The sequence below is a fragment of the Cetorhinus maximus genome, chromosome 13 (assembly GCF_964194155.1).
Source record: "Cetorhinus maximus chromosome 13, sCetMax3.hap1.1, whole genome shotgun sequence".
Classification (NCBI taxonomy): Eukaryota; Metazoa; Chordata; class Chondrichthyes; order Lamniformes; family Cetorhinidae; genus Cetorhinus; species Cetorhinus maximus.
The window spans coordinates 115,725,095-115,748,872 of NC_135891.1; the positions used below are offsets into that span (position 1 = coordinate 115,725,095).

General features: G+C 45.1%; 1 protein-coding gene across 3 annotated transcripts in view; it reads left to right on the forward strand.

The window, feature by feature from the left end:
- Nucleotides 1-23,778, forward strand: part of LOC144688991 (N-acetyllactosaminide beta-1,3-N-acetylglucosaminyltransferase 3-like) — a 113,151-nt gene that overhangs the window by 60,682 nt on the left and 28,691 nt on the right. Inside the window, exons 1-2 of one of the 3 annotated variants that reach the window (XM_078556079.1) lie at nt 5,851-5,976; nt 7,285-8,776. The exons of 1 other annotated variant lie outside the window; for it this stretch is intronic. In XM_078556079.1, coding sequence (XP_078412205.1) covers nt 7,292-8,428 — 1,137 coding nt within the window. In that variant the 5' untranslated portion in view covers nt 5,851-5,976; nt 7,285-7,291 and the 3' untranslated portion in view covers nt 8,429-8,776. Of the gene's footprint in view, nt 1-5,850; nt 5,977-7,284; nt 8,777-23,778 lie in introns of those variants that run through there. One more of the 3 variants, XM_078556078.1, reaches the window with a different exon arrangement.

Sequence of the window (23,778 nt, forward strand, 5' to 3'; positions counted from 1 at the left end):
ACCAACACTTTCTATATTCAGCTTGGTTTTCTATGTATTACAACTAGAGAACTGCCCAGTCCTCCCTACTAACATCTGGGGGTTTGTGCCAAAATTGGGAGAGCTGTCTCACAGAACAGTCAAGCAACAGCCTGACATTGTCTCTAAGATATGATTCCATCATCAGTATGATTATGTTCCACCAGCAGGACAGACCCACCAGAGGTGGCAGCACAGTGGTGTACAGTTGGGAAGGAGTTGCCTTGGGAGTCCTCAGCATTTGACTCTGGACTCCATGAAGTTTCATGGTCAAACATTGGCAAGGAAACCTCCTGCTAATTACCACATACTACCCATCACCCACCACTCCCCCATCCTCAGCTGATGAATCAGTACTCCTCCATGTGGAAGACCACTTGGAGAAAGCACTGTGGGTGGCAAGGGCTCAGAATGTACTCTGAGTGGAGGACTTCAATGTCCATCAACAAGATTGGCTTGTTAGTACCACAACTGACTGACCTGCCGACTCCTAAAGGACGTAGCTGCTAGACTGGGTCTGCGGCAGGTGGGGGAGGGGACCAACAAGAAGGAAAAACCTCATCCTCAGTAATCTGCCTGCCACAGATACATTTGCCCATGACATATTGGTAGGAGTGACCACCACACAGTCCTTGTTGTAAGACCCCCTACCTGGTTGAAAGGTTATTTTGTCTTTGCTCTGGATATCACTGACACAACTTGAATGAAGTTTCACCAAAGGTGATGCACCTTTATTAAACCACTAAGCAATAGTACATACTCACAATAATACCAGTTGCTTAGCTTCCCTGCTAGTCAGAATCCGTCTCAGTGGTCAATCCAATGATGAACTACCGTGCAGTCTTCTGAGTGCTTGACCAAATTGGTCTAACCACGGCAGTAGAGAGAGTTCTGTGGACTTCCTTCCTCTTATACCTTCTTTTGTATATTCTGTGGCATATAAGGTAAAACCTGCTTTTAATCCATTAAATTGGTTCCCTAGCTAGGCCCCCTTTCAAGATCACACTTCAGGTACCAAGGCCAGCTTGACTCTGCTTTGTTATCTCCAGCACCATTATCAATCTCCAGAACTGGGAGAAGGCGACACAAAAGCTCAGTCTTTTTATCTTCCCTGGTACGGCCCCCACTACAGTTTCAGTCATTTTGCAGAACTTGCCAATTCTAGCAAGGCTTTCACTTGACTGAATTAACCATCATGCTTTGTGTTTTGAATGCACAGTGCAGTTCAGTACAGTTCTTTACATATCTTTGTTCTGGGTTCTTCTTTTACCTCAATGTCTCATGGTGGAACAGGCTCCACATAGGGTTACACCACAACTGGTCCACATTACTTAATATAAAAGTGTAAAGAAAATATCATTTTTTTCCAATAGCACTGCAGGATACTGTGAAGCAGACCTTTGAGGGCTGTGTATGTGGGATTAATTTAATTAGACTGAAGACAGCTGGAATGCAAGGTTTAAATCATCAAAAGATTATGTGTAAAGCAGACATTTGAAATGGAAATGAGTGAACTAAGATGGGACACCAGTAAATACTACATGAATAGGAATTTGCATTGGGAGCTAAGTGAGGAGTGAATTTTTGGTTATTGAGGAAAAAAGGAAGTTTTACAACTGGCAAAGATCATAAATTAAAGCAAAGTTATTAAGTTTGTTTTTCCTGTACGTAGTGGCCATGAAGACAACATGAAAGATTTTTAGATTCTGGGAAAGGTAACTTTCGATTAAAAAAAGTTTAAAAACAATGGGTTTAAAGATGAAAGGGGAAAATATATTTAAGGAAAGATTAAAAGCTCTATGGGGTGTATGTGGCCATGTGATCTTGAAGAGGGTGCTTTGCGAGCCCAGTCCTGTGAAGGAGGCAGCTTCTAGCCACCCCAGAGAAGTGCCTGGTTATTCCAGAGAGCAAGATTTTGTTGCAAGCCTTGGATTTCCATTGTTGACGGAGAGGGAGAGAAAAGCTTGTGAAATGCCTCCCTTATAGCAACAGGGGGTGCCATGGTTAAGTAGAAAGTTATAACTGAAGATTGTGAAATGCCTCCCTTATAGCAACAGGGGGTGCCGTGGTTAAGTAGAAAGTTATGCCTCTAATCTTGTGTGTGTGTGTTTAAGTTATTTTTTCTTGTTTTGTTAAATGTTTTAATTTCATTTTAAAATCTCTAAAGGTAGTAGTGCATTCATTACTTCTGACTTCAGTGCACAAGCCTTCTTGTAATAAATACAAATTGCATAACTGTTGTGATAGCCTGGCCATGTTTCCCTTGTGGATTTGGTCAGCCTGGCAAATGCCACCTGCCATATCATAGCACCCATCCCTAATTGCCCCTGAGAAAGTGATAGTGAGCTGCCTCCTTGAACTGCTGCAGTCTGTGTGGTGTACGTACAGCAGTAGGATTTTAACCCAGTGACAGTGAAAGAATGGATATATATTTCCAAGTCAGGATGGTTTGAAGGGGAACGTGTAGATGGTGTGTTCCCACAGACAGATGTCGAAAAATCCACGTTTTGGTATCTGGTTCCGTTTGGCATGTAAACTAGGGACTGTCTCAAATAGCAGCAACTCTTATTAATATAGCATGTTTACTGTGGTAATAAATCCCAAGGTACTTCACTGAAATGTTATCCGACAAAAACTAACATCAAACCAAAGAATAAAGAGTCATTATGACAGGTGACTAAAAGCTTGGTCATAAAGTTGGGTTTTGAGGAGCGTCTGAAAGGAGGATAGAGGTAGAGAGCTCTCTTTTATCTCTCTATCTCTCTCCATCACACAAACCCATTTTTCTTTCCCTCCCTTTATTTTGCTTTCTGTACATTACTTTATATTGAATAAAATGTTGGACCAGTTCTTCCAGTCTCTGGACCACTGGATACCAGACGTTCTGTTAAAGTTGCAAATGATTTGACAGAGTACATGCTCTAGTTGTGATTAAGAGCGGCTGTTATTAGTTGGGGAAAGGTTAGAGAATATATATAAGAACCAGTTTCCATTGTGTGGTGGGGGGGCGGGTTGTCACTGCCTTCAGCTTCTTCCTTTACCAGATACCGGGAAATTACAGGCCGATTAGCCTGACCTCAGTCGTTGGTAAGATTTTAGAGTCCATTATTAAGGATGAGATTTCAGAATACTTGAAAGTGCATGGTAAAATCGGGCAAAGTCAGCATGGTTTCATCAAGGGGAGGTCATGCCTGACAAATCTGTTAGATTCTTTGAGGAGGTAACAAGTAGGTTAGACAAAGGAGAGCCAATGGATGTTATCTACTTAGACTTCCAGAAGGCCTTTGACAAGGTGCCGCACAGGAGGCTGCTCAGTAAGATAAGAGCCCATGGCGTTAAAGGCAAGGTACTAGCATGGATAGAAGATTGACTGTCTGGCAGGAGGTAGAGAGTGGGGATAAGGGGGTCCTTCTCAGGATGGCGGCTGGTGACTAGTGGAGTTCCACAGGGGTCAGTGTTGGGACCACAACTTTTCACTTTATACATTAATGATCTAGATGAAGGAACTGAGGGCATTCTGGCTAAGTTTGCAGATGATACAAAGATAGGTGGAGGGACAGGTAGTATTGAGGAGGCGGGGAGGCTGCAGAAGGATTTGGACAGGTTAGGAGAATGGGCAAAGAAGTGGCAGATGGAATACAACATGGGGAAATGTGAGGTCATGCAATTTGGTAGGAAGAATAGAGGCATAGACTATTTTCTAAATGGGGAGAGAATTCAGAAATCTGGAGTGCAAAGGGACTTGGGAGTCCTAGTCCAGCATTCTCTTAAGGTTAACTTGCAGGTTGAGTTGGTAGTTAGGAAGGCAAATGCGATGTTGGCATTTATTTTGAGAGGACTAGAATATAAAAGCAGGGATGTGCTGCTGAGGCTTTATAAGGCTCTGGTCAGACCACATTTATAATATTGTGAGCAATTTTGGGCCCCGTATCTCAGGAAGAATGTTCTGGTCCTGGAGAGGGTCCAGAGGAGGTTCACAAGAATGATCCCAGGACTGAAAGGCTTAACGTTTGAGGACTCTGGGTCTATACTCGATGGAGTTTAGAAGGATGAGGGGGAATCTGATTGAAACTTACAGAATACTGAAAGGCCTGGATAGTGGACATGGGGAAGATATTTCCATTAGTAGGAGAGACTAGGACCCGAGGGCACAGCCTCAGAGTAAAGGGAAGACCTTTTAGAACAGAGATGAGGAGAAACTTCTTTAGCCAGAGAGTGGTGAATCTATGGAATTCATTGAGACAAAAGGCTGTGGAGGCCAGGTCATTGAGTATATTTAAGACCGAGATAGGTTCTTGATTGGTAAGGGGATCAAAGGTTACGGGGAGAAGGCGGGAGAATGGGGTTGAGAAACTTATCAGCTATGATTGAATGGCGGAGCAGACTCGATGGGCCGAATGGCCTAATTTCTGCTCCTATGTCTTATGGTCTTATGCCTGATCAGCAAATTAACACGTATGACTGGGTTGTGCGTTGGGACCCTGTGGAAGTCCTGATGAACGGATACCCAGGAAGTTTCAACTTCCAATGGGCAATTCCCCTGCTCTTCGGGACCCTCTGTGATGTCTCTGGCTCTGGGGTTCGAGTTCGGAGACTTTGGGCAGTTTGGTGGTACTTACCTGGATAGTTACCCAGGAAAGGTTAGACGGATCAAAGCCCAGTCTAATTCCTTTTTAAGTACACAACTGGCCCCCCCATGCAGACCCCTGGCCCAAGCACAATCCCCACCCCCTTCAGACTACGTTCCGACTATGACATGACTATCTGCCCACCTGCTTACCCCCTACCCACCTGCTTACCCCCTACCCACCTCACCCTCCCTACACACCTACCCATTCACTCACTCGCCCATTCACTAACGTTGAGACAGGACTTTTAAACTTTCCATACAGCAGTTAGTGTCCTAATAAGGGTGTGTGTTCTGATTTCCCCAACCTCTACAATCCGATGGAGTTCTCCATCGGACTCTGCGCTCCTGATTTCTGGGACATCCGAGTTTGGAAGGCCCCGGTAGAAATGCGGAGCACGATGACGTTGAGGAAATTTCCAGACACAGTGGCACTCCAACAGTGGTTACCTCTCCTGGGGAGATTTCGGCCATTCTAATTTGTACTTCCTGAGTTAGACTTGGTGGCTCCACTATTAACTGGGATGAGTTTGTGAGTGTGATGGGAAAGGAGCTTGTTCAGGAGCTTTACCCACAGGCTGTACAGGAGCCTCTTTTTCTCGTAGGTCCCTTCCCTGGAGTCAGCCTGAATGACAGGTTTTGCTGCCTGTCCAGCGGGTAATGCTCTGGAGGAGGCACCAGCCCCAGGAGCAGTTTGGGAACTGGCAGGTGTGTTGGTGGGAGGGTGGGGGTGGTCAGTGTCTTTTATAGGGAGCCCGGCACATGTGTGAACAGAAGGAAACAACACCATGCCTCCTCAACCAATCAGGTTACGAAGGCACAGAGTGGGGGAGTTCATTGGCTAAAATCTGGGTGGGTAGCGAGTCGGGTGGGATGTTAAATGTGTAAAAATCTCAAGTTTCATGCCAACCTTTTCACTTCTGGGTTTAAGGAAGTTGGATAGGTGGGTGAGCCATGCAATAAATATTAATTTCAATTATTAATTTAAATATTGGAAAGAGGCTGCTTGCCTCAAATTTTACTTGTTTTGCAGCTTTAACCCTGGCCCCCCAGGTTCTGGGGCCTTGGGGCTGAAGGGAGGCCAGAACTGCTTGTAGTTCTGAGGAGCAGGAGTGTATCATTCCAGCTCACCACGTAAACCTGCCTCCCCACCCGTCTTCAGACCCTCCTTACATCCAAAGAGCATCACGCCTTATGGTTTTTTTAGTTTAATCTCAGGAGTTGGACAGCCCTGACAAGGGCAGCATTTATTGCCTGTCCCTAAATGGCCCTAACTGAGCGGCTTGCTGGGCCATTTCAGAAGGCCTGGAGTCACATGTAGGCCACATTGGGTAAGGATAGTGTTGTGATACTGTCATCATTTGCATTGGCATGCATACACGTACCTTTAAGAAGATGTATAGTGACAGTACCATGACATCACCATGTGTACGGCCAGAGGATAAATGGTGCAGCCTCCATGTTAGGTGTTCACTATTGCCTGTGATCTGTACTGCAGATGTTCACTACTGCCTCTGACTCTATCAGTAAGACTTTGTGTACCTTATGAGTCAGACATATAGTCAAGTAATCAGCCTATGTAACTGTTAGGACCCAGGCTAGATCACAGCCTGTGCCGAGCTGTATATAGTTGTTGCTAGTAATAAACTTCATGTAATTGTGTTCCGTCAGAATCCTCGTGAGTCTCAATATCTTGCTTAGCATAGAGACAGATCCCTTGAGGTCTACATTGAGACCCCCAACATACATGGTGGCTGAGACCGTGAAGGACCACGACATGGTTGGCAGTGGTGGTTGCTTCTAAAGATCTTGCAGCAGCGAAGATAAGTTCTGAAGATACTGGAAACACAGAATACTACTACCCATTCCCTCAAACATGATGGACCGAGATGTGGAAGAACTATCAAGCCTCAAGGACGTCTGAATTTATAAAGTCAGAGATTTGAGATGGGGGAGAGAGATAGCAAGTAAAGATTGTATTACAAATAGTTATATTCCTTGGAAGGGAAAGTTTTCTTTGGTGAAGAAAAGGGGCTGTTGTATGATGTGCCTGCATGCCATTGTAATGTAAAGGTACTCAGCAGAGCAAGGGTTATTGTGGGACTGGAGACTAGCAACGCTCACGGTATGATGCAGAGAATCACATTGTAATAGACTGGGAGAACAGCTGAGACAGAACACTCTGGAACCAGCCTGCATGGAGGTAACGGCACCGTGCATGACAGTAACGTGGGAGCCGTAAATAGTTAAACAATAAACGGTTTATGTTTAAATATACAAATCTTAAGATCTCATCGCTGAGACACCTCCATGCATCATATTACAAAAAACAGCAGATTTCCTTCCCTAAAGGGCATTAGTGAACGAGATTTTTTTTTACAGGAATCTTGTAGTTTTATGGTCACCATTACTGAGACTAGCTTTGAATTTCGGATTAATTTTTATGAAGTGAATTTAAACTCTGCTAGCTGCTGAGGTGGGATTTCAACCTGTGTCCTCAGATCATTAGCCCAAAAACAAAACTTGTCATTTTTTTAAGCACTTTGGGATTTCCTGAGATAATGAAAGGCAGCTATATAAATGCAAGTTCCAGCTTTCTTTTCTTTAATCCCCTCACCTGTCTTTATTTTCTCTGACAGGTAAAGGATGAGACATCATTTCAGATTATTTGAAAAAGTTGCACTGGTATGTATTGGAATTCTGGGATTGGTTTTCATTTTCACCCATGACAGTCCATCGCAGCGAATTGATGATGTTCCCAAGCAAACCATCCATCCCATCAGCTCACAAAACATCAGCACAGAGAAACCAAAACCTGCTGCCTTGTGCAAAGAAAATGCGAGCGTCTTGAATCTGATCAATTTCGCAAAGGAACCGCCGCACATAAAGGACTTTCTAAAGTACAAACACTGCAGGGAATTCAACCTCATTCAGAATGTTCCAGAGAAGTGCGGGGGTCGAGAAAGGTCCCAAAATGTCTTCTTGCTTCTGGTGATTAAATCTAACCCCATTAATCACGATCGGCGAGAAATGGTGAGGAGGACCTGGGGGAAAGAGCAAGAATTCCGAGGGGTCCAAATCAGGAGGGTCTTCATCACTGCCGTCTCCACTGACCAACATGAACAGTGGAAACTGAATCGGTTACTGGATTTGGAGAACCGGCAACATCAGGACATCTTGCAGTGGGATTTCCTAGACACCTTCTTCAACCTCACTCTCAAGCAGTACAAACTGATGGAGTGGCTGGACCACCATTGTCCCAAGGCCCAATTCATTTTCAATGGAGATGATGATGTCTTTGTCAATACTGACAATATGGTGGAGTATTTGCTGAGCATGGACGCTAGTCAGCACCTGTATGTGGGATATCTCATTTATATGGTGGGTCCCATCCGTGAAAAGTGGAGCAAGTATTACGTCTCGGAGCTGGTGACCACTTCCAAATCCTACCCTCCCTACATTGCTGGAGGGGGCATCCTCATGTCCAGGCACACGGCTGGCATCGTCTACAAAATGGCCGGCATAATCGAGTTCCTCCCCATCGATGACGTGTTCTTTGGCATGTGTCTGGAGAAAGCTGGGCTGGCCCCCAAATCACACATGGGATTCCGGGTGATCGGAGTGAGGGTTCCGTCTCCCCGGGATGACTCATTCAACCCATGCTATTACCGCGAGCTCATCCTCGTGCACCGCTTTAAGCCCTATGAGCTATTGCTGATGTGGGAGGCTGTGCACAACAGCAGCCTAAAATGTGGCAGATCACCACAGAAAACGTGGGCATAAGCAATTAGTGAATCACAGCAGAATATATTGGCAACACTGTGTGTGGGACATGATATTCATATTTATAAAAAAACTTATGCAGAGAACTCTAAGTTTTGCGTTGTATTTCTGATATGTCTTGAAGGGCGAATATCTTGATTTAATAGTTAACTCATTCCCTTTCCACCACAACCCACTCACCAATTCGATGAGGGTTCTGCCATCTTTGTATATGTTGGACTCTGATGCTGATGTACTATCCTTCTTCCTGCATTTAAACAATCTGTTTATATTGTTCATTGTATTTGCGAGACAATGATGTTTGGCAGAAAAATCAAATAAATATTTTCTTCATTTATTTTTAAAAAATTGGTGAATACCGGTAGGATGTTCCACCATATGAGGCATCACAGCTCTGTCCATTGCTCACCTTGTCCGATGCCCCCGTAAACACACTTGCAGCAAAGCTTATCATAGAATGATCAGGAACTGCCCATCCTCACCCAACACCAATCTTTGACATTCTGCTGCTTTGGTGGATGAATTCATTCACCGCTGAACACTCAGCCATGCACACTCTGAGATCACCGGGGAGAGTTTGATCCAACTTTTTATGGCTGGACGATATTTCTATTTGGTTTACCACTTCTTTCCCTCCCCCTTTACCCCCACCCAGAGCATTCAGGGTTAAAAGTATTTCCACATTGGACGACACTGAGAATTCAGAACTGATGTTGTTCAGTGTTCTATCAAGAACCAATGTCTCGAGTTGTCCTTGGATAAAGGACGGAATGAAGCAACTCCAAATCATTAATGAGGCACTTGGCTGCTGTAATATGGGGTGAGCAGATGATGAGCTAGGGGGATGGATGAACGAGATGGGCTGAATGGCATCCCTGATCCTTCATTCCAATAGGCAGCCCAAACTGAATTGTGTTCCCTCTTGAACTATTTCCTTTTGTCAAAGCTGTGGGCTTAACTCCCCCATTTCCCTGTCATTTAAATTTCGATGAGGGTTGTGCCATCTTTGTATATGTTGGACTCTGATGCTGATGTACTATCCTTCTTCCTCCATTTAAACAATCTGTTTATATTGTTCATCGTATTTGTGAGACAATGATGTTTGGCTTAATAATCAAATAAATATTTTCCACATTTATTTAAAAATTGGATTAGTTAAGATCAAGCAGCCTCTAACTGCGCGCTGCCAGCGTGTTCTAGCAATGTTAATACAAAGAGGGATGTGAATGTGATCCTACATTGCTGTGTCTCCGACATTACAACAGTGACTACACTTCAGGAGGGGAGGAGTGCTGGAGGGAGGGGGAGGGGATATGAATTATTCGCCCTCGTTCATCTGCACATGAGACCATTTGGGAGGGGTGGGGGTGGACGGTGGGTAGGGAGGAGGGTGCAGATGGGGAGGCTGTAAGGGGGAAATGGGGTAGGGAGTTTTGGAGGGGGTAGGGAAGTGGTAGTGAGGAAGGGTGTGGGGTGGGGGTGGATGGGTTAGGGAGGAGAGGTGGAAGAGGGAGGGAGGAAGGGGGTATGAACTGTTCACCCTTGTTCATTTGTATGCGTGTTTAGAGTTTGCCTTTGTGCGCCTGCACACTGCCACCTCAGTGGCTCCAGGATGGTTGGTGGGTCCTGCTGACTTTCAATGAGGTGACTGCTGATGGCCTGGCCTGGCCTGCTTGAATAGCTCTGGGCTTCGAAAGCCCAGGTCCAGACTGCTCCATCTGGAGACGAGTGACAGCAGCCTGTGCTGCCTGTGCTGAGGGACATCAACAAGGGACAACAGACTGGCAGGCCTGTCAACTCACCAGGCATCTCAATGTGTGTGCCCATCAGCCTTATCCTGTCTGCTGCTCCATCACAATCCTCACAGTCCCCAGCAGCAAAACTGGCACTTTGGGGGAGCTGGCAGAGGGGCAACCTTCCCCTGTTGGCCTGGCTGCCGCCCACCTGTAGCTGCTGACTCACCTTGTGCTGACCACAACTCTATAAAACCTCCTAAGCTCCTTGTGGTGCCAGTATCTCAGCTGTGATGGTCAGGACAAGTGACGGTGGATTGTTGTCTCTTTCATGGGGTAGACCTTCCTCTTATTGCCCTTGCTGAAGATTTGCAGGAAGCAGCTCTTCTGTATCTGAAAGCAGAAGGTGTGGGTTGAAGTGAGGGAAGGGAATTTTGGGAATGGCAGGAATTCTATGGTCACAGCCTCTTTAGCTTCCACTTGATGTCACATCTCAGGATGAGGGTGGGGAAGAAGCTGCCGAGGGGCATAAGGCCCTTGGCGTCCCCCTGCACAGCCTCTGTTCCACTCAATGCCAGGCGCCATGTTGCCCCCAAACCATGATGTGGCGCATCAAGGGGGTGGAGTCTGTTTAGGTCTGCGAGCACAGGGGTGATGGGTGAGCGGGATAGTGCAAGTCAGGAGACTCCAGCAGAGTTTTGGATCACTTCAGTTTTATGGAGAGTAGAATGTGGGGGAACCAGCCAGGAGTGTGTTGGAATAGTTGAGTCTAGAGGTAACAAAGACCTAGATGAAGGTATCAGCAGCAGAGGCAGGGTAGAGGCAGGCAATGTTACTGTGGTGAAAATAGGTGGACTCAGTGACGGACATGTGGTCCGAATCTCGACACAAACGCAACCAGGTTGGGATTGGTCTGGTTCAGCCAGAACTCGGGGGCACCATTTAAAATGAAAGGGTCTCCTATTTAAGAAGGAGATGAGGAGAATTTATTTCCTCTGAGGGTCATGAGCCTGTGGATCTCTCTTCACCAGAGAGTGGTAGAGGCAGGATAATTGAACATTTTTAAGGCCGAGGTAGATAACCTTTGACTCCCTTGTTAGCCAAGAATTTATTGGGGTGGGCGGAATGTGGAGTTGAGGCCAGAATCAGATTAGCCATGACCTTATTGAATGGGTGGACAGTCTTGAGGGGATGAATGGCCTCCTGTTCCTAATTCATATGTCCATATGTTTGTATATACAGTCTCAGACAGTTGGGATAAGAGGATATAACAAGTCCAACGTGTGAATAGGAGCTTTGGCTAGGATTCCATTCAATCTGAAGGGCAAGCTTTTGTTATGCCTGAACTGACGTCATAAAAGATTGTTATTTTAAAATATTTCCACACCATCTAGAGCATTCCAGTCAGATATGTAAAATGGTTTCCTTTAAAGTAAAACTATTTAGCGTCCTAATAGAGTTCTTTAAAGTTATGGAATCGTTTGGCAGGGTAGACATAGAGAAGATGTTCCCACTTGTAGGACGAAGCAAAACTGAGGATCCTAAATATAAGATAGTCATTAATAAATTGTGGTAAAGTGGAGTGCTATGTACCTTTTAAGAGAATGTAGTTAATTGACCATGGGACTGTATTGACCAATCGCTACACAGTGTGGGCTACTTGGGTAACTAAGTCTAGAGCTGGAGGTGACTGAACAAGCACACATAGTGCTAGTGCTCTGTTCTTAGTTCCAATAAACCACCAGTGTTTGTTCAGTTAATCGATCTCTCTCTGCCTATACTGTTTCAAGCACCAACTAATGTGTTGCTATCAAGGGCGCAGCTGGTGTTTGCTGGGCAAAGCAAACCTGATAACCGAAAAAATTAAAACTGGAGATGAGGATAAACTGGATCCATTGAGGGCAGTCAATAAAGCTGCAGCAAGCCAGCTATGTTACTTCGCCACTACCTTGAAAGCTGTTTGAAAGCGCAGTCTCCTTAGTCATTGAGTATGCCGCAGTTTGGGCATCTTGAACCATTCAACCCATTTCCGATGACTGGTCGCATTACGTCAAGCGCCTAGCGTTCTTCTTTACCGCTAACAACATCGTGGGGGAGGGCAAGAAGAGGGCGATTGTTTTGTCCTCACGTGGGAGCATAATGTATGGGCTGATCCGGAGCCTCGCATCACCTAACACCCCCGATACAAAGACTTTCGGCGAGTTAGCAACCTAAAGCCAAAGCCCTCAGTCACTATGCAGCGTTTTAAATTCAATTCAAGGAATAGGCTTCCAATAGGGACAATCGCTGGCTATGTAGCTGCTTTAATGAAATTAACGGAATATTGTGAGTTCGAAACTTCAACAAATGAGAGATCAATTGATATGCGGAATTGGGGATGATGCTATTCAAAAGTGATTGCTATCTGAAGCTAATCTAGACTTCAGTGAGGCATTAGAATTGGCAACAGCCATGGAGAGCGCTGTTAGAGACTTGGAGGCAATAAAAGATACACAAAATGGCACTGTCCATCTTGCAGGGGGTGGTTGGGATGGTAACAAAAGGTGTGAAACATTAGACACTGCAGAAAGGCGGGAAATGCCCACTACGCATAGTATGACAGTGAGAACCCACGACATTAATGAGAGAAATGCATCCAGGCAGCCTGCAGGCAATCAATGGTTTAGAAATGTCGAATGCTTTTCCTGCTACCGCAGCGGTCATGTAACGCGGCACCGTCAAGATCGTCTGAGACAGCATTTTAAAAACAAAGGTAGAGATCGCAAAATCTGTCTCATTGAAGAACCAGAGGAAGCAGAATCTGATATTAATTCATTATACAACCTGAAAGTGGGTAAAACTGAGCCAATCCAGGTAATCATTAGAGTCAATGAACAAGCCATTAAGACAGAGGTCGATACTGAGGCATCAATGTCCGTCATAGGAGAACATGCTTTCAGACACTTGAATAAAGGAGTCCATCCTTTAAGGATGAAAGAATCGGGCACTAAATTAAAAACATATACTGGTGAAGAGATAAGAGTGAAAGGGATATGTCGAGTCCAGGTGCAGTATAAGGATCAGTCTACGAATTTACCCCTTTATAGTAGGAACTTGGCTGGTCCCCAGTTTAACTGGCCGCAACTGGCTCAAAAAGATTAAATTGCAATGGGTTGAGCTTTTTTAGAATCAGAACGAGAAACTTGCAGGAATTGTTACAAAAGTACACTTCCATTTTCAGTGAGGAGGAGCTAGGAAGGATTCGTGGGCTACAAGCCAAGATCCACGTCGACACTAATGCAAACCCCAGATTTATCAGAAGCAGACCAGTCCCTTATGCTCTATGAGACAAGGCCGAGACCGGGATAAACAGGCTGGAGAGTTGGGTATCTTGCAACCGGTGCAATTTTCCGTGTGGGCAGCACCCACGGTACCCATACTGAATCCAGACCAAACTGTTCACTTACGCAGTGAGTATAAGTTAACTGTGAACAAAGTGGCCAAACTTGATAGACACCCGATACTGAAGATTGACTAATTATATTCGAAATTGGCAGGAGCACCACATATTCAAAACCCGACATAAGCCACGCCTACCAGCAGGTAGAGTTGGAAGAAGGCTCTAGGGAATTCATGACCATCAATACACGTCAAGGATTGTATCAATATACTCAACTACCCTTTGGGGTCTCATCGGCGTGTGCTATTTTTCCAGCGTACCATGGAAAATCTGCTTCAGGGACTGCCCCATGTCGTTCTTCATCTGGATGATGTCTCAGTCACTGGGTGAACTGACGAAAAGTACTTAGCTAATTTGGAGGAATTGCCGAAATGCTTCTTACAAGCGGGGGTACGCTTGAAGTGTGAAAAGTGTCTTTTCCAAGCCAAAGGGGTAGTTTACTTGGGCCGTAAGGTCAACATACAGGGCCTGCATCCCGTGGAAGAAAATGTCAAGGCTATTCGCGAGGCACATGCACCGAGAAACACTACAGAATAAAGGCCTTCTTAGGCATGAGCAGATAGTATGGGCGATTTTCTCCCAAACCTATCAACTGTACTGGCTCCTTTTATATGCATTGCTTAAGAAAATCCATAAATGGATTTGGTAAGCTCCACACCAGGAGGCGTTTCTGAAGGTAAAGCAATTGTTAAGATCATTGGCCCAACTGGTCCGCTTTGACCCAAAGAAACAATTGATTTTAACTTGCAACGCATCCCCTTATGGAGTGGGGGCTATACTTTCACATTGGATGGTGGATGGCTCTGAACAACCCATTGGTTACACATCTCACACGCTCAGTGCTGCAGAGAGACGATATTCTCACATTGAGAAGGAGGCTTGTCTGTTGTGTTTGGTATTCGGAATTTCCATCAATATCTCCACGGTTGCCATTTTCACATTATATCAGCCTCTGCTGGGATCATTTGGAGAGGATAAGGTGATACTCCCCCCATCGCATCTGCTCATATCTAGAGGTGGGCACTGACTTTGGCTGCTTACGAGTACACTTCTTATTCACCGGTCGGGAAGCCAGGTCGCACATACTGATTTGCTGAGCTGCCTTCCCCTGCCAGATAACAACACGAAGGTTCCAATTGCCCAGGAACTTGTCTTAATGCTAATTTTTCTGGATTCCTGCCCCTGTCCAGGCCAAACAAATCCATGAGTCGATAAGCAGTGATCGGCTTTTATCTCACATCCGGGAGCAAGTCTTGAATGGATGGTCAGGCGAACCAAAGTCGGATGATATGAAGTCTTATTTCAATCGCAGATATGAGCTTACCTGCCAGGATGGCATATTGCTCTGGGGAGCAAGGGTTATCGTGCCCCTGAGAGGGTGATGGCCATTACTGGCCGAATTACCATTTCCCTCATGATTTCAATTTCCTCTCTCCCTTTCACCTCCTGATTTGCAGCTATTACTGGAATGTTTTTTGTATCCTCTGTAGTGGAAACAGAAGCAAAATATTTGTTCATTTCTCCTGCCATTTCCTTATTATCTACTATTAACTCCCCACAGTCACTCTCTAGAGGACCAACACTCACTTTACTTACTCTTTTCCCTTTTAGAAACTCTTGCTATCCGTTTTTTATATTTCTATCTAGCTTGCTCTACTCTGATTTCTTTCTCCTGATTAACCTTTTAATCATTCTCTGCCATTCTTTATATTCTGCCCAATCATCTGTCTTGCTACTCAACTTTGAGGAGTTGTATGCTTTTTCCTTAAGTTTGATGATTATCTTAACTTCTTTGGTAAACCACGGATGTTGGGTCCACCCCTTAGAATTTTTCTTTATAATAGGAATGTACTTATTCTGAATACTCTGAAATATTCCCTTAAATGTCTGCCACTGCTTCTCTATTGATCTATCCTCTAACTTACTTTCCCAGTTCACTTCAGCAAGCTCAGCTTTCATCCCCACATAGTTGTCCTTATTTAAGTTTAAGATACTAGTCTTAGACCCACTCTTCTCCCTTTCAAACTGGATGTAAAATTCAATTATATTGTGGTCGCTGCTACCTAGGGTTGCCTTTACTCTGAGGTCATTAATTAATCCTGTCACGTTACACAATACCAAATCTAATATAACCTGCTCTCTGGTTGGTTCCAGAACATGCTGCTCTAAGAAACTATCTCGAAAGCATTCTAAAAACTCTTCATCCAGGTTACTACTGCCAACCTGATTTTTCCAGTTTATACGTAGATCAAAATCACCCATGATTATTGCTGTCCATTTATCATAAGCACACGATATTTTCTCTTGAAAACTTTGTCCTATACTGTGGCTACTGTTAGGGGGCCTGTAGACCACTTCCACTAATGACTTTTTTCCCCTGCTATTCCTCATCTCCACCCAAACTGATTCTACATCCTGATCTAAGGTCATCTGTAACTCTTGCACCAATGCCCTCTTTGATTATCAGTGCTATCCTTCCAACTTTACCTAGCTTCCTATTCTTCTTGAATGTCATGAACCTTTCAATATTAAGGACCCAATCTTTGTTGTCCTACAGCCACGTCTCTGTAATTGCTTTCAGATCATATTTATTTACTACAATGTGGGCCATCAATTCACTTACTTTGTTATGAATGCTATTCACACTAAGATAAAGAGCTTTCAGTTTTGTCTTTTTGTTACCTTTGTAACATCTAGTCTTGACTGTTGATGAATTCTTAGGATTTTTCTCTCTGTCCATTCCTGCCATTCTCTGACCCTCATTTCTCATATTACTGTTTTGCTCTCCTGTCTTCCCTCTACATCTTGAATTACGACCTCTACCCAAGCTTGATCCCTCACCCCTCTTGTTTAGTTTAAAGCCCTCTCTCCTTCCCTAGTTGTGCGATTTGCGAGGACACTCGTCCCAGCACAGTTCAGGTGTAAACTGTCCCAATGGTACAGCCAACACTTTCCCCAGTACTGATGCCAGTGCCCCACAAACCGGAACCCACTTCTCCCACGCCAGTCATTAAGCTACACGTTTGTCTCTCTAATCTAATTTGCCCTGTGCCAAATTGCACGTGGGTCAGGTAATCATCCAGAGATTATTACCTTTGAGGTTCTGCTTCTTAATTTGGTGCCTAGCTCCTCATACTGGCTTTGCAGAACCTCTTTCCAATTCTACCTATGTCATTGGTACCTACATGGACCACGGCAATTGGGTCTTCCCCCTCCCACTGCAAGTTCCTCTCCAGCCCTGAGCAGATGTCCCAAACCCAAACAATTGCAAAGCCTGAGGCTCCTTCACTATTGTTTGCTTGGTTCCATTACCTGCCTCACTGACAGTCACAACCTCCTGTCCCTCACTGTTTACTCATGAGTAAGAAATTGTTGGTACCCGTAATGGCCTTCCTTTTATATCTTTGCACCATGTTCATAACTTAAGCTCAGTTTACATTAACTGGTCTAGATGATATCAATGTTTATCCCACAGGTCCCATTAGGATATATGTAAGCATCTGAGTGAATGGGTTAATAGAATTATAGAAAGGTTACATCACAGAAAAAGGTCATTCAGCCCATTGTGTCCATGTCAGCTACTCACCTAGACCCACCCCCCTCCTGCAGCCCTGTGATTATTTTTCCCTTCAGGTGTTTACAATTCCTTTTTGAAAGCCATGATTGAATCTACCTCCAGCACACTTAGTTCATTCCAGACCCAGCCATTTGCTACACTCTCTGGGTGAGGGACTTCAACGCCCATCACCCAGAGTGACTTGATAGCACCACTCCTGACCGAGCTGCCCAAGTCCTGAAGGGCACATCTGCCAGACTGGGTCTGCAGTGAGCGGTGAAAAGACCACCTCGCTCCCTGTCAGGTACCAGGCCCCAAGAGGGCCTTGGTGATCATGGACTTTCATTGGATTGCTCCATGATTCTGTTTGGCAACCGACTGCAGTATGGCTGACCAGGAAGCTCTCCTGCTCTGACCACCTGCCATCAGGAAGGACTTACAGGCAGATAGTAAACCTAGTTGGTCATATTATGAACTCAGTTCCATGGTCATCAAGTCCTGAAATGGGACTTGAACCCAATGCTTCCGGCCCATATAGGGATGCTACCCACTGAGTCACAAGACCTCCCAGAATGAACCACAACAAGACAAAAATCCACTTAACCTTGTTGTCACTAATTTTACCTGATGCTGATGCATCTTTCTATGACAGCAACGGTAGGCCATCACTGTCTTTGCGAAGATAAGGTCTCATCTTCACACTGAGCACAGCCTCCATTGTTAAAAACAAAAAACTGCGGATGCTGGAAATCCAAAACAAAAACAGAATTACCTGGAAAAACTCAGCAGGTCTGGCAGCATCGGCATAGAAGAAAAGAGTTGACATTTCGAGTGCTCATGACCCTTCAACAGAACTGAGTAATATTAGGAGAGGGGTGAAATATAAGCTGGTTTAAGGTGAGGGGGGTTGGGGGGAGAGAAGTTGGGGGGGTGGTGGTTGTAGGGACAAGCAGGCAGTGATAGGAGCAGCTAATCAAAAGATGTCACAGACAAAGGAACAAAGAGGTGTTGAAGGTGGTGATATTATCTAAGAGAATGTGCTAATTAAGAATGGATGGCAGGACACTCAAGGTACAGCTCTAGTGGGGGTGGGGTGGAAAGACTAACAGGGCATTAAATGTATAGATTTAAAAATAATGGAAATAGGTGGGAAAAGAAAAATCTATATAAATTATTGGAAAAAAACAAAAGGGAGGGGGAAGAAACGGAAAGGGGGTGGGGATGGAGGAGGGAGTTCAAGATCTAAAGTTGTTGAATTCAATGTTAGCCTCCATTGTGTTGTGTCCACCATTCTAAAGGCATCTTGGATTATCTTGAATTACTCATTCTAAGAGTTTGCCTATGATGATGATGAGTTGAGCCTCCCCAGCATCTCCTGCTTCCCTCGACCCAGAGACTGATGAGAATGTGAAACTCGTTATCACAAACTCTCTCTCTTTATTCTCATCTTTCGCATTCTATCCCTTGAACAATTCCATCTTTTACCTCCTGAACTGTGACGCCTCACAATTGTTCTCATTATTTTTTTTCTAACTTTGTACTCCACTGACCTGTCAATGATGTCTTTTGCAGTTCATGTTACTCTTTCCTAAACCCCCTCCTTTTGGGTCAACCGGAAACATTGATTCTATGTTTCCCACACCAGAGTTTAACCCATCTTTTTATATCGAGGCCAAAAGTGGAACCTGTGCTGATTCTTTAGATAAACCACTTCAACCCTTTCTGCAATCTGGACATCCATCAACCCTATCCCTTTGATTCCAGTCCATCACATGACATTTCACCTTCACTTAAAGCTTGTGGGTTGGTCTGCTCCTGCAGGATTCCTTCGTTGTCTTGAAGGACAGCACTGTGCAGCAGTATTCAGGCTGGGCTCAACATAGGAACATAGGAACAGGAGAGGCCATTCAGCCTGTTGAGCCAGCTCCGCCATTCAATACGATTATGGCTGATAGAACACTTCAATGCCTTTTACGCACACTATCCCTATAACCCTTTACGTCATTGTTAATCAGACACCTATCAATCTTTACCTTAAGGATAATCGATGACTGAGCTTCCACAACCCTCTGGGGTGGAGAATTCAGAGCAGTCAGACAGAGACCAGCATTTCAACTAGGGGGAGGGGAGATGGGTAAGGATAACAGACACAAAGAGGGCAGGAATGCATTGTAGGGGGTTGGAAAAGGGGGGAATGGTGGCAGGCAAAGGGGCAGGAAGGCTTTGCAAGGCATTGGAGGAGGAGGGGGTATGATGGCAGGTGAGGGGGTACTGAGGGGAGGGAAGCTGGAGCTCGACAATGGAAATTGAAATGCTGACAAACAAGTGGGAGGATGGAAATCCACATGTATGAGTGGGCAGGGATGCACGTAGACTCCAGAATAGGAAAGGGTGGGAAGGGATGTGTTAGTGTATCACAAGAGGGATGGGCCACACTGAGACTCATGGAGGTTGGGGTGGTGGGTGGACACAGGGTGGGAAGGGAGACTGTGTACCGTTCAGGCATGAGGGCAATGGGGAACTCATTGAAAGTCAAAGTCCTTGGTCTGGGGCCAGCAGGTCGGAGTCAGACAGTAGAGAAACTCTTTGGACTCTGCTATGGCACATCCGATGGTAAATGCTGAGTTGTTCAAATCCCAAGTGGAAACTTAAAACAACTGCCACAGCTTGTTTTGCAATTTGTATAAATTTCAAAATGCATGCCTTGAATTCAGTAGCAATAAGTCCACCGAGTCTTATAGGGTTTTACAAAACTAGATTAAGCATTTATTAATAAGAGAAATGATTTCAAATACATAGATCTACAAATTACCACTATGATAACTTCTAAATCCTCTAATTAATTTAACTCCCAGTTAAGACACACAGATTTTAAAAGACTCAGGCAAAGTAAATGATACCCTGAACAGTTGGATTCAAAGTGAGTTTTCTTAACTTCAGTCCCTGGAGACAGCGGTTTGGTACATACAGGCTGCAGGCTTTTCACACTTGTTGGATCCTAAACTGCTTACCTTACAGTCTTCTCTCCTTTTATGTATTTTCCTCTTTGAGTGCAAATTCCCATTGTTTCACTATGTCTTTTGAATTTTACCTCTCTACTAATAAAAAATCTATCATAGTACCAATTCCACCAGTAATCTGTGGGAAAAATAAACAAGCACACTATTTCGTACAGCTGGCTGGTATACATTTCAACCCCTCCCTTGAAGTTAAACCACTGGAGTTTGTTTAACAATGCAACTGTGCCCTTTACACTTCACATTCTCAAACTTCTTCATGTTTACCGAATTAGTATTTCAAACTAACTTCTCTTCTTACATTAAAGCGCCCAGACTAGCTGCCTCTAATTCAATTAAGCCTTGCACACACACACACACACACTCACAGTATTGTGGCTGGACTAATAACCCAGAGACCCAGGGTAATGCTCTGGGGACCCAGGTTTGAATCCTGCCACGGCAGATGGTGGAGTTTGAATTCAATAAAAATCTGGAATTAAAAGCCTGATGACAACCATGAAACCATTGCCAATGGTCATAAAAACCCATCTGGTTCACTAATGTCCTTTAGGGAAGGAAATCTGCCATCCTTGCCTGGTCTGTCCTACATGTGCCTCCAGACTCACAGCAATGTGGTTGACTCTTAACTGCCCTCTGAACAAGGGCAATTAGGGATGGGCAATAAATGCTAGCCTACCCAGCGAGGCCCAGATCCCATGAATGAACAAAAAAAGTCTTGAACTTCAAAAGGACAGACATATTGGTGGATTGGGCAGACAAGTGGCAGATGAAGTCCAATGCACAGAAACGTGAAGGGGTTCAATTTGACAGAGAAAATAGGGTGAGGCAGTATAAAATAAAGGGAGAGCCTCTAAAGGAGATGCAGGAACAGAGGGACCTTGGTGTATAAATACATATGTCATTGAAGATGGCAGGGCATGTTGAGAGAGTAGTTAATAAAGCATATAGTATCTTAGGCTTTATTAACAGGGGCATTAAGCACAAGAGTAAGGAGGACATTACCCCAACCAGCTATTGGTTCAAGATTGTGAGTTCTACCATTTTTACCAGTTTCCCCACATCATCGTTGTGTGTTGCGCCCTTCACAACCTAGCACTGCAAAGGGGGAGATCCCTTGCCAGAGGGAACAATGGAGGAGGATAAGAGCTCCTCCAGGAGAGCCAGGCACCTGAAGAGGGTGATGAGGATCAGCTTCCAAGGGACGATGTCATCGAGAAAACGTGTCCGTGCATTGGCAGAGCGAATGAGATCATTCATCCTCTTCCTGCACTGGATGGTGTTGTGGGTGTGGTGGACAGCCACATTGACCTTCCTGTGCAATGGCCTCCCAGGCCGGAGAGGTGAGGCTGGTGTGTGCCTTGGGGTTGCTCCTGGGATAGAGCTCATCCCTGTGCTGCTGCACTACTTGGATCATAGCCTTGAGGGCGTCGGGGCAGAAGCAGGATGCAGCCTTCTTCTCCTGGCTTGTAGCCTTCCTCGTCTGGTTGACAGACATCTCTGTGGGTCTCCTGCAGACAGCTGGGCTGGAGAGACTGAGATGTGTTTGCTCAGGTGGCATTTAAATATGGCGCCTGGACCTTTGAACCTGCCAGGTAAAGGTGGGGCAGACGAACTAACTCCTGGCCCCCCCAGATGATTTGGAGAGATACTCGCCTGTGCATAATTACTGAGCTTCCAAGCAGTGAATCAGTTGTGATTTCCTGCCATTCCGACCAATGGGAAGCACGGTGTGGAACCCGCCTGCAACAGCACTTAGTTTCAAAAATGGGGAATTCCGCCCTAAGATTGTGTTTCAGATGATGCACTGCAGTCCATTTTGATGCAACATTGGCTGGTTAACCTTTAACTTTCTGCTTTGGTGAGTTTTATTTAAGCAGCTACATTTGCAGAGTTAAATGTAGAACGTGCATTCGGTGATCACGGGCTTTGTTCATTTCTCAAACATTTATCGAAATAGAAAACATTTAAAAATCAGAGTGAAATCGTGCGGATACATCTGACATTATGTTGAGCTCATTAAGTGTCTAGTTAGACTCAGTTGAACCTGGCAGCAAATATCTTGTTCAGTGAGACTTCGGGACAGAGAGGATAAAACAGCGAGACTTCGGGAGAGAGAGGTCAAAAAAGTGGGACTTCAGGACAGAGAGGTTAAAACAGCGAGGCTTCAGGACAGGGAGGTTAAAACGGCGAGGCTTCAGGACAGGGAGGTTAAAACAGTGAGACTTCGGGAGAAAGAGGTTAAAACACTGAGACTCAAGCAGGAGTAAAAGTAAAATAAGAGCAAGGGTCCATATTCTATTTAGTTAAGAAATGTCTGGGGAGCTCAATCCTCTGATTAGCACATCCTGTGCTACGTGGGAAATCCTAGATGCTCCAGGCGGCCTGGATGACCATGTGTGCAGGAGATGCCTCCAACTGAAGCAACTCAAGCTCTGGGTTTTGGAGCTTGAGTGGCAGCTGGGGGCACAGTGCAGTCACGAGGCTGAGAAGTTCGTGGATAGCATGTTTCAGGATGTGGTCACCCTTCAACTTAAGGAAGTGTAAGCAGAGAGGGAATGCGTGACCACCAGATAGAAGAAGGGGACCAGGCAGGTAGTGAGGGAATCCCCTGAGTGCATCTCACTTGCAAACTGTTTTTCAGCCTTGGAAAACAGTGAGAGTGATGGTTCCCCTGTGGAGGTCAACCAGAGCAAAGGCCATGGCACAGAGGGTGGTCCAGCTGCTCAAGTGGGAAGGAAGAAGTGTTGGAAGGGCAATAGTGGTAGCGGATTCGTTAGTGAGGGGAGTAGACAGGCGCTTCTGCGGCCATAGTCATGACTCCAGGATGGCATGTTACCTCCCGGGTGCCAGGGTCAAGGATGACACAGAACGGCTGCAGGGCATTCTGAAGGGGAGGGGTGAACAGACAGAAGTCATGGTCTGTGTTGGGACCAATGACATAGGAAGAAAGAGAAATGAGGTCCTGCAAGCAGACTTTAGGCAGTTAGATAGGAAATAGAAAAGCAGGACTTCAAAGGTAGAAATCTCCGGATTACTCCCGGTGCCACGCAATAGTGAATATGGGAACAGAAGGATAGAGCAGAAGAATGCGTGGCTGGAGAGATTGTGCAGGATGAAGGGCTTTAGATGCCTGGAGCATTGGGACTGTTTCTAGGGGAGCTGGGACCTGTACAATTTGGACGGATTACATCTGAACAGGAATGGGACCAACACCCTCGCGGGGAGGTTTGCTAATGCTGTCGAGGTGGATTTGAACTAAATTGGCAGGGGGATGGGATCCTGATAAGTAGTTCAGCGGGGAGAGAGGCTGAGATGGAATTAGAAGTAAAAACACTAGTAAGTGAGTCTGGAAGGCAGAGGAAACATTGATTAGATAAGAAAGAAGTGAGTTTATCAAGGCTAAATGGAACATATTTTAATGCAAGGAGCCTGAGGAGTAAGTCAGATGAGCTGAGGGCTTAAATAGGCACATGGAGTATGATATCATAGCTATGATCGACACTTGGCTAAAAGGGCAGGATTGGCAGTTCAACATTCCTGGTTATAGGATATTCAGATGAGATAGAGAAGGGTATAGAAGAGGAGGGGTCACAATATTGATC